Source organism: Microcebus murinus, chromosome X (assembly GCF_040939455.1).
Source record: "Microcebus murinus isolate Inina chromosome X, M.murinus_Inina_mat1.0, whole genome shotgun sequence".
NCBI classification, from domain to species: domain Eukaryota; kingdom Metazoa; phylum Chordata; class Mammalia; order Primates; family Cheirogaleidae; genus Microcebus; species Microcebus murinus.
The window spans coordinates 102,350,886-102,367,786 of record NC_134136.1 but is presented as its reverse complement, the minus strand read 5'-3'; the positions used below and the strand labels follow the sequence as shown (position 1 = coordinate 102,367,786).

At 37.4% G+C, this 16,901-nt stretch overlaps 1 protein-coding gene across 3 annotated transcripts; it reads right to left on the bottom strand.

The window, feature by feature from the left end:
• Positions 1–12,871: 12,871 nt before the first annotated feature.
• Positions 12,872–14,797, bottom strand: LOC105867097 (DDB1- and CUL4-associated factor 8-like). 3 transcript variants are annotated; one of them, XM_012756872.3, is made up of 2 exons: positions 14,423–14,797; positions 12,872–14,386 (listed from the first exon to the last, which is right to left on the bottom strand). In XM_012756872.3, the coding sequence occupies exons 1-2, from the start codon at positions 14,795–14,797 to the stop codon at positions 12,872–12,874; spliced, it is 1,890 nt and encodes a 629-aa protein (XP_012612326.2). The 3 variants fall into 3 exon arrangements, with proteins under 3 accessions (XP_012612326.2, XP_075855608.1, XP_075855609.1); XM_075999493.1 differs by having other exon boundaries at positions 12,872–14,332; XM_075999494.1 differs by having other exon boundaries at positions 12,872–14,341; positions 14,447–14,797.
• Positions 14,798–16,901: the final 2,104 nt, after the last annotated feature.

Sequence of the window (16,901 nt, the reverse complement as noted above, 5' to 3'; positions counted from 1 at the left end):
GTTTTATGAAACACTCGCAGTTTTTATGGCAGGGAGTCTACCTAATATCTATTCTTCCCTATCCTTTCTCCTTACCTCTAGAAACTCTGTAGATCAGGTGTGACCAGGTGGGGAGCTCAAATATATAAATTCCAAAGGACCCTTGCATTTGGGGAGGTGATGTAAGAAGTTGTCTAGGCATGTTTGGGAAAGATTTCTATTTCCTGATATAGCTACCACCTCTTTTTGCTTCCTCCACTTTCTCATTCCTGCCTGGAACACAATAGCTTAAGAAAGTTTCATAGTTCATCTCACAACCATCATAAGAATGACAGAGCATAAAAATATAAGTTGCTTGGGATATTGAGGGCATCATGTAGCCTGAAATGCCTATTTTGGGACTTGTTTAAATGAGAGAAAATAAACTTGCATCGTGTGAAGCCCCTGATATTTTGGGATTTTCTTACCAACATCTGATTGCAATCACTAACTAAAATAGCTTAGATGGTTTTTCTCATTCTGAACCTATGGGTAATAGTGCCACCTGGAAAAGTCTTTATAGAGAAAAACCAGGGATATTGTCTGATGAATCTATCTCTGAGAATATCCTATCATATGACATCCTCTTCTATCTCGGAAAAGGCAGTTTCGATGGTTGGCTGTCCAAATCTAGTAGTTAAATATATGCCAGATCATGGATTTTAAGAACTACAATTTCTTATGTAAGGACAGACTGGTATGCTAAGTCAGTAAGCAACTTTATTTAGAAAATCAAAGGTATCGTTTGAACATAAGGGTTATGACCCTGGGGGAAAAATATCCTTTGCCTATCTAAGATACCAGGATGAAGTTCTTTATAAAACTATACTCTTACTCTCTCTCTCTCTCTCTCTCTCTCTCTCTCATTTTTCCTCTCTTCCCTCTTCAGTCTCTCATTAATAAGCCCAAAAGAGCATGTATGGAGATGACTGAAAAAAAAAATCCTCATTTTCCTTACTTGACAATGTATTTTCTTTCCACTGTTTTAAATCCAATAAAACAATATATAGTTCGACTATTATAAAAATATCAGACAGAAAAAAAAGAATAGAAATAGTACCTTAATATCATAAAAAAGTTATAAAATATGATTTTCATGTTTTTGAGGTACATACAGTGTGAGGAAATCAGTGAGTGATGCCTTAAATTGTTGATGGGAGTTAAAACTGAAAGAAATGCATAGAGGACATCTTAGGATAACAAAAGCCTGAATCTTTTGTATATCATTTTTCCCAGGCATGCTATTTATCCTAAAATAATTTTGTGGAAGCCTACTTGGAGTGGAGCCTAGTATTAAAATCAAGATTCTGCTTAGCTATAATTCTTGTGCACCAGCCAGGGAGTTGAATGGAGGGAGAAGGAAGGGGGGCACTCCCTTTCTGTAAGGCTTAACAGATATTTTATATCCACATTTAAAGTTTATGAAACTTTTAATTTTTATGAAAACCCTTAGCTACATCTTGTATTTTTCAAGGCATCTACTGCAAAGTGGTTTGTGTATTGCCTTGTTTGATAATTAAGGACAGGGACAAATTGCTTCCTATATGCTGTAAAGTCATTATTAGAATGGCTTGCCATACAAATTTCTCTAGGAAAATGTTTAAAATGCAAAATATAATAAATATGAAATTTTATTTTCATTAAATATATGGAAAAAGCCACTACCCATAATTACACCAGAGGAGATACCCAAAATGAAATTTTCATATTTGCATTTATCATAAAATCACTCAAAGAAATACTAATTATATGGCCCGATGCAAGATTTCTTTTAGAAAAGTATTTACAAATTTTATAAACATCTTAAAGGTATTTTTAAATAATCACATTTTGTGAATGATGCCTTTGAAAGTCATTAAGTTTATTATCTTAAGCTTTTTTGGAAGAAACCAAATAAGAAAATTTTGCAGTACAGCAAGATCTAGGTGGGACTGTCTTTTTGTCTCATGTAATGAAAGTATATGTGGACATTTATTCTGGAAAACTATTATTTAAAGACATCAACCAACCTCCTTCTATATGCTCTGAGGTTCTTCAGGGAAATCTTATCAGCCTCAAAAACAGAGGATGCAGCTTTCCCAAGTCTGTAAGATTCAGCAGGTTTCCTAAATTCTGAACTGTATAACTCTAGGAATTTCAATTCTTTTGCTGTAATCTTAACGAGTAAAACCAAAATCTGATGCTGTGAGAAGACTGATAAAATATATAAAAATTTGGCAAATATAAACAAAAAAAAGAGACAAGGCACAAATGTGTACCAAAAATGAAAAAACACTAATGATTACAGACTATCCCATTAATGATAGAACAACAAGGATGTGTTGTTAAGAACAAACAAGGATGTGTACCAACACCACCTTCATTCAACATTGTTCAGGAGATCCCAGCAAATGCAGGAAACAATAAAGGGAAAATAAGTATAAATAGTGCAAAAGGATAAATTAAAGAGTAACTGTTGATGATATGACAGCACATATAGACTATCTCAGATCATATAGTTAATAAATCAACTAATATGAGAGTTTAACAAAGTCATCATTTACAGTGAACTCACATGTGATTCCGGCACTAAAACTTAAAAACAATTGCCGCATTGTCTTTGCCCCTCAACTGGCTATAACATAGCAATTGCCCTGAAGCAACTTCTGATTTCAGTGAACAATTCCAGCCTTTAATGATAATCCCATTAGACCTCACTCTGTCCTTTAAAATATTAAATACATCTGTACTCACTTAGAAATTGAGGAAATTGTTTTGGTGATCTTTTTTCTTTACACAGCATTCTGGACTATATTGCAATGGTCAATTTCTCATGTCAGGGTATTTAATACTCATTACAGAGATTTCTCAGCTTTTAGTCTGCTATGTCTGAGAGCCAGTGTTAATCTGTGTTCCTAAAAGAGTGCTTGAGCGTTGCAATCCACTATTGTACTGCGCAGAAGGCTTCTTTCCTAATGACTCTAGGAAGGGTCTAGATTTGTATATCACTGGAATTGCGAGTGCCCTCTCTCTGTACATTTGTATGCACAATTAACAGAAGGCTCTATACGCACTTAGGTGGGAAGTTCCAATTCTAGATTGAATCCTAAATGAAGCTGACTTTATAGTACACATGAATGCCAGAGTGAAGTTTTAATGCACATCTTTTTAAAATCTGGTTTCAGGGCTACGTCTGTATTTCAAATAAGATGTCATTAAGGTGACAGCCAAGGCAAATTCTTTTAGCTACAATTTTATTTTAAAAACTCTATATTCCTTGAAAAGATAACATTTCCCTAGGAAGTTCATTTTCCTGATTTCTGAGAAAATTAGGTTCAATTGTCTCCTCTCTTTTCAAAACTAAAAAATTCCCTCCCTCAGGAATCTAAACTGATGGCTTTACCTTGTATCTTACTAGACAGAAAGTCAAAGCAATAACATCAGTCTCTCCACACTCATCTTCCCACTACCAAATCTGTCAATTTACTTGCCTCTGAATTTATATTGTCTGGCTTGATCCTAAGAAAGGCCATTCTTATACTGGTTTCTAGATCATAGCTCCTCAAATGTTTGAATCGTGGAGTTTTCTACTCTTTCCTACATCATTAATTTCTCTCTCACGCTGAGATGTTTACTGTCAATTTTTTCTAATGTTTACTGATGTTTACTGTCAATAATTTTTTTCTAATATCTTGATCTTAAAGTATAACAATGCTCCCTTAATTCCACATTTTGTTCCAGCTCTCACTCAATTTCTTTTCTCCTACATATCCAAACTTCTTGAAAGACTTGCCTACACTCACTATTTTTACTCCCTCTCCTCCTATATACCCTTCAACCAACTCAAATCTGGCTTCTACTCCGCCTCTATTCTAAAGATGTTGATGAAACTTTACACTCTGCAAAAGGAGATAAGTTTTGTATTAAACGATCAGTGGTTTTAAAAAGCAGCTATGCATGAATATTTTATTCAGTTCCTAAATACTAAGTACTTTACAGTATATTTGGCGATATATCTCCCTTAAAGAAAATTCCTTTCTTTTAAGGATTTACTAAATGTTGTCCTTTACAATTTTCCTCTTTTACTTCAATTTACAATTTTTATTGGACTCTTATTAGAATCAACTTACCAGAAGCACATCATCAAACAAAATAGAGAGTGATAAAAGAAAGAACATTTTCAAAAGGTCACAAATAATGAAAATTACTCAGCATGAATCACAAAATAAGTAGAGATTTCAAAAACCAAAGGAACTGAATTATTTCTACTCATATGATGAACATTGCCAGAATTATTATGGCTACTAGAGTTAAAGATTCTTTTCCATGGATTGTTTTGGCATTAAATTTTTTTATTATTTTGAAATAATTATAGGTTTATAGAAAAGTTCCTAAGATAATAGTTTCCATATACCCCTCACTTAGTTCCCTATAATGTTTACATCTAACATTACCTTGGTATATATTTGTTAAAACTAAGAAACCAACATCGGCTCATTTTCATTTACTAAGCTTTAGACTTTATTCTGATTTTACCACGTTGCCCACTAATGCCCCTTTTCTATACCAAGATCCCATCCAGTATACCACATTGCAGTTAGCCATTATGTCTCCTTAGACTCTTCTGGGCGGCAATAGTTTCTCAGCCTCCCCTCATTTCCCATGACCTTGAAAGTTTTGAAGAGTACAGGCCAGTTGTTTTGTAGAATGTTCCTCCATTTGGGGTTGTCTGATATTTTCCTTATGACTAGACTGGAGTTATAGGTTTTAGAGAAGAATAACCATGGAGGTGAATGCCCTTATCATTGTATCATATTGGAGGCATGTGATATCAACATGATTTATCCCTGGTGATGTTAACCTCCAGCACTTGGTTAAGTGGTGTTTGTCACATTTCTTTACTATAAAGTGACTATTTTTTCCTCCTTTTATACTCTTTTCTTTGGATGCAAGACAATAAATCTATCCTTCACTCAAAGAGGGTGGAATCAAACTCCATCTTCTGAAGAAGGGAGTACCTGCTGTTATTTGTAATTATTCTGTAGATAGATTGGTCTCTGCTCCCTTATTTATTTATTTATCAGTACCGAATAATGAATATTTATTTTATGCTTTGGGTTGTAACTTAATACCACATTATTTGTTCTGTTGGCCAAATTATTTCAGCTTTGGCCATTGGAAACTTTCAGTTAGTTCACGTGTCCCTTTGATACATTCTCATCTTTTGTTTTATGAGAACTTCCTTGCTATATGACACTACAAGATGCTCCAGGTTCATCTTGTATATTTCCTGCCTTGGCCCTAGAATCAGCCATTTTTCCAAGGGTTCCTGGTTCCTTTTATTGGAGAATAGTGCTAGAAATCAAGATCTGGGTGCTGAGTGTGCTCATTGCTACTGAGATGTCACTGCTCCTAGGGCCTCTTGGTAGAGAGAGCAATGAACATATGTATGTACACTAACCCATGTATACATGCATTTCTATAATTATTTCTATATCTATAGGTCTGTGTGTGTGTGTATATATATATATATATATACATATATATATATATATTAAGCTAATTGTAAGTTCATACTGATATCTCTTTAACTCTAATCTAGTACCACAAGATTCATCTAGCTTTTTTTTTCTTGCTTGTCTATGATTTCCCTCTCTGACAGTGAGAAACTTGATTCTCATGACCTATCATCTATTTACTTATTTATTCAACCCCAGACATACATGTAAAGCAGGTTGAGAATTAGCAACCTGAACCCCAGTGAGAAGCAAATTTACCAACTAGAGTGTAGTTTTTATGTATAGTTCCTTTTGTCTTTAGCTTTACAGTTGCCCTTCAAAACATTATTTGACAAAGTTATTTAAGCCAGCTTCTTTCCTCCTCACCGCCCATCTGCTTCAGTAAGGTTATGTCACATATTTGTAATGGAGTTAGATTGATTTGTCATAGTCTATATTCCTTCCTGAGATCATTTAACATCCTGGTTGAATTTTTTTTAGTTTGCATACATTAATATTTACTCTTTTTGGCATACAGTTCTATGAGTTTTGACAAACGCATTGAGTCATATATTGACCACCTCAGCACCATACCTATCAGTTCCATCATCCTAACATTCTACAGAGATTTTGTTGAGGGTGCACTACTATGAGAAAGCACGTGGAACAAAATCTTTTTCCCCCAAATATTTGGTTTTATGTGATGATGTTAAGGTCACTTTATTTCCATATTTCCAAAAATATTTTTAAAGCTTTGCAAACACCTTCACTCATCAAGAATTCATAACTGCAATGTTTTAAAATATATTCATGGATGTGACTATTAATTATCAGTTGGTAGTCTTAACAGGGTAATACCTAAGGTACAAATCTTGTTTCTTACTTGGAGGGTAACTCTCACTGTAGAAAAGAGGAGCTTCTCTATATCATCTAAGATCTTAATGACTACCTCTCATAGATCTCAGTCCCTCACAGTTTGGTCATATCTGTCAGTCAAGGAAGATAGTACCTAGAAAATCTGGGCCATTATAGTTTTTAACAGAGTAATCAAAAGAATCAATCACCCAGGCTTAGCTGTGATTTGAATTTGATTATAGAGAGAGATTCATAAAGAACAACCATTTCAGCTAATGCCATCCAAATCAATACGTAGCTGAGACTGGAAGTACTGCCCTATACCATTTTTATTTTATTTTATTTTACTCTGTTTTTTCTTTATTTTTAGTTCATCTTTTGTTTGTTTGTTTGTTTTTGGTTTGGTTTTTTCTCCTCTGAGGCCTACAGTTCAATTTCAGGGGCTTGAGTTGTTAACAAGGCTGCCACTTCTGCTTTCTCAAAACACTAACCAAAGAAGTCAAAGGTGAAACTACAGCCACCTTAATAGATGGAAAGTGATTATTAAATGTGATAAAAGAATCTGAGATGTTGGCCTCTCAATTTCTTTTTATTTTATTTATTTATTTTTGAGACAGAGTCTCACTCTGTTGCCCGGGCTAGAGTGCCGTGGCATCAGCCTAGCTCACAGCAACCTCAAACTCCTGGACTCAAGCAATCCTCCTGCCTCAGCCTCCTGAGAGCTGAGACTACAGGCATGTGCCACCATGCCTGGCTAATTTTTTCTATATATTTTTAGTTGGCCAATTAATTTCTTTCTATTATTAGTAGAGACAGGGTCTCGTTCTTGCTCAGGCTGGTTTCAAACTCCTGACCTTGAGTGACACACCTGCCTCGGCCTCCCAGAGTGGTAGGATTACAGGCATGAGCCACCATGCCAGGCCCAGCCTCTCAATGTCTACTGTCCACTACACCAAATTATCATTCATCAAAACAATGATGCTGCGAATTAATTTCATTTTAAATTTTATTTGAATAAATTCTACTCTGCACCTGCTTAGCCACATAGTTTGGGAAAGTATATTTAACTTCCCTGAACTTAAGTTTCTTCTCCTCCATTTTAATGTAGCTTTTATGAATAACAATTGAGAAATTACACTTGAATATGCTCTTGACAGTGCAAGTGTCTTTAATTTCTGTAGACAGTTGCTTACACAATAGAGCTAGAGATAAAGAGACTGCTAAATCTTGGAAGGAATAATAGACATCACACTTTGAATGAAGCAGCAGGATAGAGACCTTTCCAAACACCTTCCAATAAAAACTTTCAAAGAACTCCTAGTTCTCCCAAAACACAGCTTGAGATTAGTGCAGTAGGTTCCTTGTGAACCTGGACTGTCATACATCCATACATGAACTCCCAATATTCAGCAAAGAAATATATATTAAGACATAAGAACTAAATTTGAAAATCCAAACCTCTCATTTTCCTATTGAGGCTAAAGTTGAAGCAATATAAGATAGTGAAGTTCATAGAAGTCAATCACAAGATGGCTAAGATCCAGTCTATTGTGAATTTATTGCATAATGCTTTCAGCTCACAACATTGTATTAATATAATGAGCACTGATGAAGGTCGCTGTTGGACTATCAGAACTCTCCAAAAGTTTTTGGCTCTACCATTTAGCAATTATACTCCATTGTATATTTTTCTATCTCTATTTTTTTACACACCTGTCCTTTTAAGAAATGGCTGCCAGAAGATGTCTTTTTAAAATTATAGTTTCGCATCTGTCACAACTTTATGCAGTTAAATTTTGTGCATAACTAGAAGAAAATTATAATATTTCATAAAGGCCATGAGGGCCTGCACAGAACAGTCCTGAAGACATTCCACATTGGAAGGAAAATAATTGATGTTGAAAAATTAAAACAAAGGTGAAGTTTCACCTGCTTGTTAAACCAATTGCTTTGTTAGTTTTGCCTAGTATTTCGTGGAAGGCTGGTAGTTATATTCTATTGCTCTCTTCTATGTGTTATTAAGACCAATATGTGAATAAATTAAAACTTTAAAAATCCACAAAACCACAATGAGATATCACTTATCTCTAGTGAGAATGATTTTTATCAAAAAGTCCCCAAACAACAAATGTTGGCATGGTTGCGGAGAGATAGGAACACTCATACACTGCTGGTGGGACTACAAACTAGTACAACCTCTGTGGAAAGCAATATGGAGGTACCTCAAAGAGCTAAAAGTAGAACTACCATTTGATCCAGCAATCCCACTGCTAGGCATCTGTCCAAAGGAAAAAAAGACATTCTGTAATAAAGACATCTGCACTCAAATGTTTATAGCAGCACAATTTACAATTGCAAAGATGTGGAAACAACCCAAATGCCCATCAATACATGAGTAGATTAATAAAATGTGGTATATGTATACCATGGAGTAATATTCAGCCACAAAAAACAATGGTGATCTAGCACCTCTTATATTATCATGGATAGAGCTGGAGCCCATTCTCCTAAATGAAGTATCCCAAGAATGGAAAAACAAGCAACATATGTACTTGCCATCAAACTGGTACTCACTGATCAACAATGGTAGTAAATATTCACTGAGTGCCGATTAGGTAGCGGTGTGGGGAGCGGGGGTTAGAGTGGGTGGGGTGAGTAAACCCACAGCTAATGAAGACGGGGCGCACTGTATAGGGGAAGGACATGCTTGTGACCCTGGCTTGAGCAAGGCAAATGCATTTCATGTAACCGAAATGTTGGTACCCCCATAATATCCTGAATTTAAAAAAAATGTTGTGGCTGGTTTGATCTTCTATGCAGAGTGCTCAAACTTTCTCCATTTCAGAAATAAAACTGTTTAACTTTCTTACCATTGATGTGTTCACTGGAGTGATGCTTTCAATTTATTTCAAGAACTTTTCCTTTACGTTCACAACATAGCTGCTTGGTGTAAGAAGCCTAACTTTCAGCTGATCTTAGCTTTAAATAGGCCTTCCTCACTAAACTTAATCATTTCTAGCTTTTTATTTAAAGTGAGAGACATACGACTCTTCCTTTCACTTGAACACTTACTGGCCATTATAGGATTATTGATTGGCCTAATTTCAATGTTGTTGTGCCTTACGAAATAGGAAGGCCCGAGAAGAGGGAGACACATATGAGGACAGCTGGTCAGTGGAACAGTCAGAACACACACTACATTGGTTGATTAAGTTCTGTGTCTTACATGTGTGCAGCTCATGGTGCTCCAAAACAACTCCAATAGTAACATCGAAGATCACTGACCACAGATTATCATAACAGATATAATAATAATGAAAAATCTTGAATTGTTGAATTACCAAAATGTGACACAGAGACTTGAAATGAGCATGCACTGTTAGAAAAAATGGCACTGACAGACTTGCTCAACACAGGATTGCCACAAACCTTCAATATGTAAAAATTGCAATATCTGTGAAGCACAACAAAGAGCAATAGTACTTCACCATCTTGGTTTTCACCTATATTCATAACTTTATTTTTCAATTTATTTATTGAAAATACACACACACACACACACACACACACACACACACACACACCAAGTTTGACCTCTTCTTTTACGGGCCTTTAATTCCACCAAAGGGCAAATTTCCAAGTACAAGTAACCTGGTGATTTATTCAGTCCAAAGCATGTGGGAGAGGTTGAATCACTCAGGGTTCAATCAGAGAATGAGAAACACTGTGGGTGAGACACATATAATAAGGGACTTATAATAGGGTCCAAGCCTTATTTAATTGTGGGATCTTGTTAGCCAGTCTTAGTAAGGCTTTTGCCTCTGCTTCGGGTGCTAGAGCCTGAAGTGATCAGGCCAGTCAGAAAGGAAAGATGAGTGTGAAGTGGGGGAAGCAAGGATAAATGAAAATCCATGAGGAATATCTGGAACTCACAAGGACTGACTGGAACTCTTGTTGATCTTTCACTGCCTCCAAACCTCCAACTTCAATGACATGAGTGCCCTCTAAAAGTGGACGCTCTTTTTCATGGAGTTAGTGAAGCTGAAGAAAAATTTGAAGGAGAGCTGGAGCAGTTGTGGCCCCAGCTGCAATCCCACTCCAATAAGGTAAGCCAGCACATAAGCAAAAATGTTCATGAGCTTCAGCAGCACCTGATGCCCCAGCTCCTACTTTCTGAGCATAAAACCAATATGGCTACTGCTTAACCTTTGCCCTCCAAATCTTTCACCAAATGCCTCTTGGAGCACAAGCAATCTCAGAATCATGCAGGGAACTCTGAACAAAGTTTTAGCTTATAGCTGGGCGCAGTGGCTCACACCTGTAACCCTAGAACTCTGGGAAGCCAAGGCGGGAGGACTGCTTGAGCTCCGGAGTTCAAGGCCAGCCTGAGCAAGACTGAGACCCGTCTCTACTAAAACTAGCCAGGTGTGGTGGTGTGAGCCTGTACTTCCAGCTACTTGGGAGGCTGAGGCAGGAGGATGGCTTGAGATGAGGAGTTTTTTTTCTTTTCCTTTTATTTTTTTTCCTTTTTTATTTTTATTTTATTTTAGCGTATTATGGGGGTACAAGTGTCAAGGTTACTTATATTGCCCTTGCCCCCCTCCCCCCTCGAGTAAGAGCTTCAAGCATGTCCATCCCCCAAACGTTGCGCATCTTACTCTTTGTGGTTGTATACACCCCTCCCTTCCTCCCCCCTCCCACCCTCCCAACACCCAATGAGGCTGCAGTGAGCTATGATAGCAACACTGCACTCTACCCTGGGTGACAGAGTAAGACTCTGTCTCAAAAAAAATAACAGGAAAGGTTTTAGCTTAGCTAAGTTGGCAGAGTATAAATCCCCCAGAGAGGCAGGCTTGCTTCCAAACAGCAAGCAGAAAAATAACTAAATAAATCGGTTTTTGCTATTTTTCTAACACTCATTTTCATGCAAAATTTCAAATGATGTTTTTCTAATGTTTTGTTAATGTTGTCAGTGGTATCCATCCCATGAAGTTATACATGATGCCCCAAACTTGGGATTCTAGTTTATAACTATCTTCTCCTTATGCCCTGTTTTAAATGACAGCATTCAGCTCAGTCTCATTGCATTCTCCACATTAAGTTCCCTTTTGGAACTCTTAAGGTTGTTTCCTGACAGCAGCCCTTGGTAGGGGTCCTTGGTAGGGGTTTCTTGGGGCCCCCAGATCCCAGGGCAGTTGTTCCTAACTTTGAATCTCAGTGAGTAGGAACTTTGGTCAAGCCATCTTCCGTTCCAAAGTCTAATCTCATTATGCAAATTTCTATACTTGCTTCCAAGGGACCAGAGATAATACCTATTTCAAGGAGTATTATCAAAGGAAAGCCAATGTCAGGGTATAGGATGTTTCATTACATCCTTCTTTCCCAATGAAAGTCTACAAAGAAGGGTGTGTTACAGTTTATGGGTGTTGGGGAGGAAGGTGATCTTTTGCATTTAGCTACACAAGTAACATATATAAAACAAAAATAAAAATTATTGAAGAGTAATTGGATATCCAGTACCCAAAATTTACATTAATAGGATTTTTCTTCCAATTATATCAAATGGTTGTCTATAAGCATAAACAATTTTTACTGCAACATTATTATTCTTAAAAGTTAATTGAAATATATATTTTCAAATATGAGGGTTTCTTATACTCCTGCCTGGCATCTTACAAAAGATAGTTGTCCCAGGAGGACTTCCTAGAAGGTAATCCTGTGGGAGTTCTTACCCATAAAACTTCAAGAAAATTTGAAAGTGCAGAGTGAACAATTTCATGTGATTACATTTAATTTACTTCTTACCAGCTTCAGTGTGGTCAAATTAATCAATATTATTAAACTATAGATTCAGAAAATGTAGCTAACCCCAAGTTATCTATTCTAAGGGGGTGAATTATCTGGTTAGAAATTTATCTACCCACCATTTTCTCTTCTTTTCCTTTTCTGAGTGTGCAGGTGTGTGTGTGCGACGCCAAGTGTCAGTATTCAAGGAACAAAACCATGGTTTGTTTTATTTTACTTTACTTGTAAAGAATAAACACATTTCTGAAATTATAAAGTCAACTGAAGAAATTGATCTTCAGAATAAATTGCCAGAGATGAAAAAAGGCAAAAAGGTCATAGTTATCAGAATATCAGAAATGAGAAGATATATCTAATAAAGTTATTAATTGTTTCAACAAAATTAGGAAACTTTCGAGGTCAACTATAAGGGAATATAGGAAAAAAGGCACAAATAAATTGCTTATGCATTCATATAGAGATAAAAGGCAATAAAAGAGGAATAAAGAAACCAATTAAGAGGGAAAGAACCAGAGAAGAAGAATGTGGGAGGAAGGAAGGGAAGTAGGGAGGAAGGGGATAGAAGAGATTATCTTGTGGAAAATAAAAGACAAAAGATAAATGTATTAATCTATTAATTAACAAATTAGTCAAACAAATTAGTCTAAATTAGTCAAACTGAATTTTAAAGTCCAGTGTACTAGAGCTGACATCTAGCTGGAATGGGTATGAGGCCTTCAGGATGGCAAGCACTGAACTCGGTCTTGGTTCTCCTCCTCTTCGGACGTATCTGAGGGGCTGGAAGACTCATACAAGTCTCCATCTACGACTCCAACTCCAGGATCTCCCCAGCGCCGTTGGCGACCTCTTTGTGTCAGGTGACGCATAAGGAAACGAAGCATGTGGCTGTCAAACAGGTCAGTGTGGTGCAAGCTATCTTCATCTCGTTCGCGCTTGTTCTTCTTAATCACATTCTTTAGCCCAGTAAGCTCAGTGGAAGCTTTAGCTGTGGGTGCCCAGATCTTGGCATCATGGTCTAGGCCACTGGTTGCCAACACAGGCAGGCAAGGGTGGGGCTCAAGACAGTTGACTGTGCCTCCCTTATCACCCTCCATGAACTGAATGATCTGGCAGGATGATTTCTCCCAGAGGAAGATGTGCCCACAATCACTACCGCTCACTACAAACTCACTTCCAGGGCCATAGAAATTGACGCCTTTGATTGTGGCATTATTTCTGTGCCCCTTATATCTCTTAACATATTGAGCACCATCATCATGAGAGGAATTGAAGAGGTAAATATCATCATCATTGTAGCTGGCCAGGAGCTCTGTGCCATCGTGGCTGTACACGAGGCAAGTGATATTTGCTTTGGAATCACAGTTAATCAGGTGATGAGGACAAAATTTCTTGAGTACTCCATTGTTCTCATTCAGATCAATCTTCCTCTGGTCATAAATCCTTACAAACTGATCTTGTCCACCCACTGCAAATTGGTAGGTATTGACAGGATTCACATAGATTGTGTACAGTCCCACTTTCTTCTCTCTCTCTTTGGTTACCACCACTTTTGAAGCTGGCCTGCCTTGTCTGAGGTCAATGGTGAAAACAACTGCATCTTCACCTGAACTTAGGAACTGAAAAGGGGAGTCTGGCTCCAGAGCCAACTTGTGGGAGGCTCCCTTGTGCTGGGCCACACGCTTAGTATTCTTGCTGTATGGCATAGTAGATAGATCTGCTATTCGTACCTGGCCATCACGGGCACATGTGGCCAGGATGGAATCACCACAGTTAGGAAGGAACTTAGCCTGAAAGACATTATTTTTGTGGCCACTCTCAAAATCAAGTACAGCACGCTGACGCATCCAGTCCCACACTATCACCTTCAAGTCATCACTGCTACTGGCCAGCCAAGTGCCACGCTGGTTAAAGTGCACAGTATTCACACAGCCGGCATGACCTTCAAGACCATACTGCAGGTGGAAACGCTGCACAAACGCTCTGGCGCCACAGGCCTCATATACAAAGCGGGTACTTGAACCCAGCTGCCGCTGCCGAAGAGCAGTAAGAACTTGCCAGCGAGGTGGGGGCAGGGCCGATGTCTCTGAGGATACCCAGTCCTCCAGGGCCCGATCCTCATCTGCTAAAATCTGCTGGTTGGTCTCACTGCACCTTACACACGCCTGAGGCTGCTCTTCCTCTTCCTCCTCCTCCTGTATCTCCAATTCTTCCTCCTCCTCTTCCTCCTCCTCCTCTATCTCCACTTCTTCCTCCTCCTCTATCTCCACTTCTTCTCCCTCCTCTATCTCCACTTCTTCCTCCTCCTCTTCCTCATCCTCTTGCTCCTCCACATTATACTGGAACAGGCTTTCACCACCGATACCGAAATGGTCAAAGTCCTCTATGTTATCAATGTCAATGTCCTCACTTGAATTTTCTGTGTCTGTTCCTTGACTTTCTACGCTGGCATAGTTGAGGAAACCACCATCCCCGGTACCGTCACCATCTCCGGTCAATCTCAGATTCTGTTCTGAGGCCTCCATTTCACTATCTAAGTATGGCTCCCTCCCCGCCATTGCTCCAGACCTCTCCTCGGCGCTGCTGAGATGGCTTCCATCTTCTAAGTCTGGTAGGCTGCCTGTGGTGCTCTCTTGGCGAGACATTTTGAACAATGTTTGCTATAGCTGATCTGGAACAGGAAAAGCTGACCCTTAGTAGCCAAGGGAAGTGAGAAGGCCTGTGGTGAATGAGGACAGACCTGAGGAGAAAGTACGCTAGCGGCACGGAGACGCCAACGTGGTGGGCTAAAGCGGAAAAGGAAATGCGCGGCTGAGGCAGTTACGCAAACGGAAGCCGGTGAGGTTCAAAAGACTTCTGCCTATATTGCGTCCTCGCAGCGTCCAGAGACTGCTCTGATTTTTCCAGGCTCAGAGCCCCACTCCCACAGCCATCTTACTCTGTGAGCAGCTGTGCATGCCGTTTCTTTGAAAATTGAAACTTGCCGCACTTTCGAAAATATTCTTATTAAAGAACCATCAAAAGTGATCCTCCATAGGCAAATATTTTTCAGAAGATTCTCAGTGCTTTGCTAGAAGATAATGTGCAATATGAGATGTAGGTAAGAGCAATGAAAGATTAGTAGTTAAGGTTCCCACAGCTAGTGACTTCCTGTCATACAAGAAACATCTTAAGAAATTTGAACAGCTTGAGGGAAACACTGAGAGCTCTAACTGGTAGAATCAGTATAGAGTTGCCAGATAAAATACAGGACATTTTGTTAATTGCATTTCAGATAAATAACGAATACTTTTTAGTATGACTAGATCTCAAATATTATGTTAGACATACTTCTGCTAAAATTTTATTATTTATCTGAAATTCAAATTTAACTTGGTGTATTTTTATTTGTTGTTTATTTGTTTTATTTGTTATTTATTATTTATCTGAAATTCAAATTTAACTTGGTGTATTTTTATTTGTTTTATTTGCTATTTATTTATTATTTATCTGAAATTCAAATTTAACTTGGTGTATTTTTATTTGTTATATTTAGTAGGCTTCATTAGTGACAAAAGGAATTTAGTCCCTCAATTTAATCAAGGTTGAAATCAACTGGTCAATTGAAATTGGACACTGTAATGAGTAATTGCTTCACCAATTTGAGATAGAAGTACATTCTTTTTTTCTTATTCCTCCAGAGATTCTATATATTTATTTGGAGTTAGATACTTAAGATACTTAGGGAATGCCAACATAATTTTATGAAAAAATTCTATGATTGTTATAGAACAATCAAAATATTTTATATATCTTTCAAAATATGTCAGAAGCTTCTTTGGGGCCTTTTAAGAAAGAAAACAGGTCTACAGAGACAGTTAATTGGCATTGTTGTGTTAACTTAAGAGCTTCTCTGAATGAATTACCCACGGTGATGCCAGTATACTTTCTAAGGGCTCTAGTAAACTGCTGACTAAGAATGCCAGAATGAAGACAACAAGGTTTCCCTCAGAGTAATTGCAAAATAAACCAAAATTGATTAAACATAGTAGTATACAATCTTCTAAAGAGAGAGGATGGTTCCAAATCCAATAGTAATGCAAAGATATGTAGAAGAATATTCATAGCAACTTGTATAAAATAGCACAGCAAACTAAAAATCACCTGAAAGCTCATCAAGAGTAACATGGATAAATAAATTAGCATATATTTCTATATTTGAATAATGTACAGAAGTGAGAATGAATAAATTAAAATAGAATATGTCAACATGGATAAGTCTTAAAAACACAGTGATGAGTGAAAACACAAGTGACAGAAGGATAGCCAATAATTTTATTTTTATGCAAGTCTATATAGTTTTCATATGTAATAAAACCATTTAAAAAGGCAAGGAAATAATTGACTCACAATTCAAGACAATGGTTACCTTTTGAGAGGAAAATAAGTTTGAAATCTAGGAAAGAAAAAGCTTCAAAAATTCTTGGTAATATTTACAACTTACCCTGGGAATAGGTATGCTGTTATTCTTTTTTGTATTTATTGCCAGGCATGTACATTTGTATATCCTTTTCTATGTATGACATATTACATACTAGTTCTTTAAAAAAGATAATGCTCATTAACAAAGGATCTTGCTTAGCCATGGAGCATGAAAACAGGAAACCTGGAGCATCAAACCCTAACATGCACATACTGACATTGTCCAGGAGAGGAAATCTTACTGAGTGGCTTTGGATATATCTTATCCCATTGCAAAGAACAGTTACA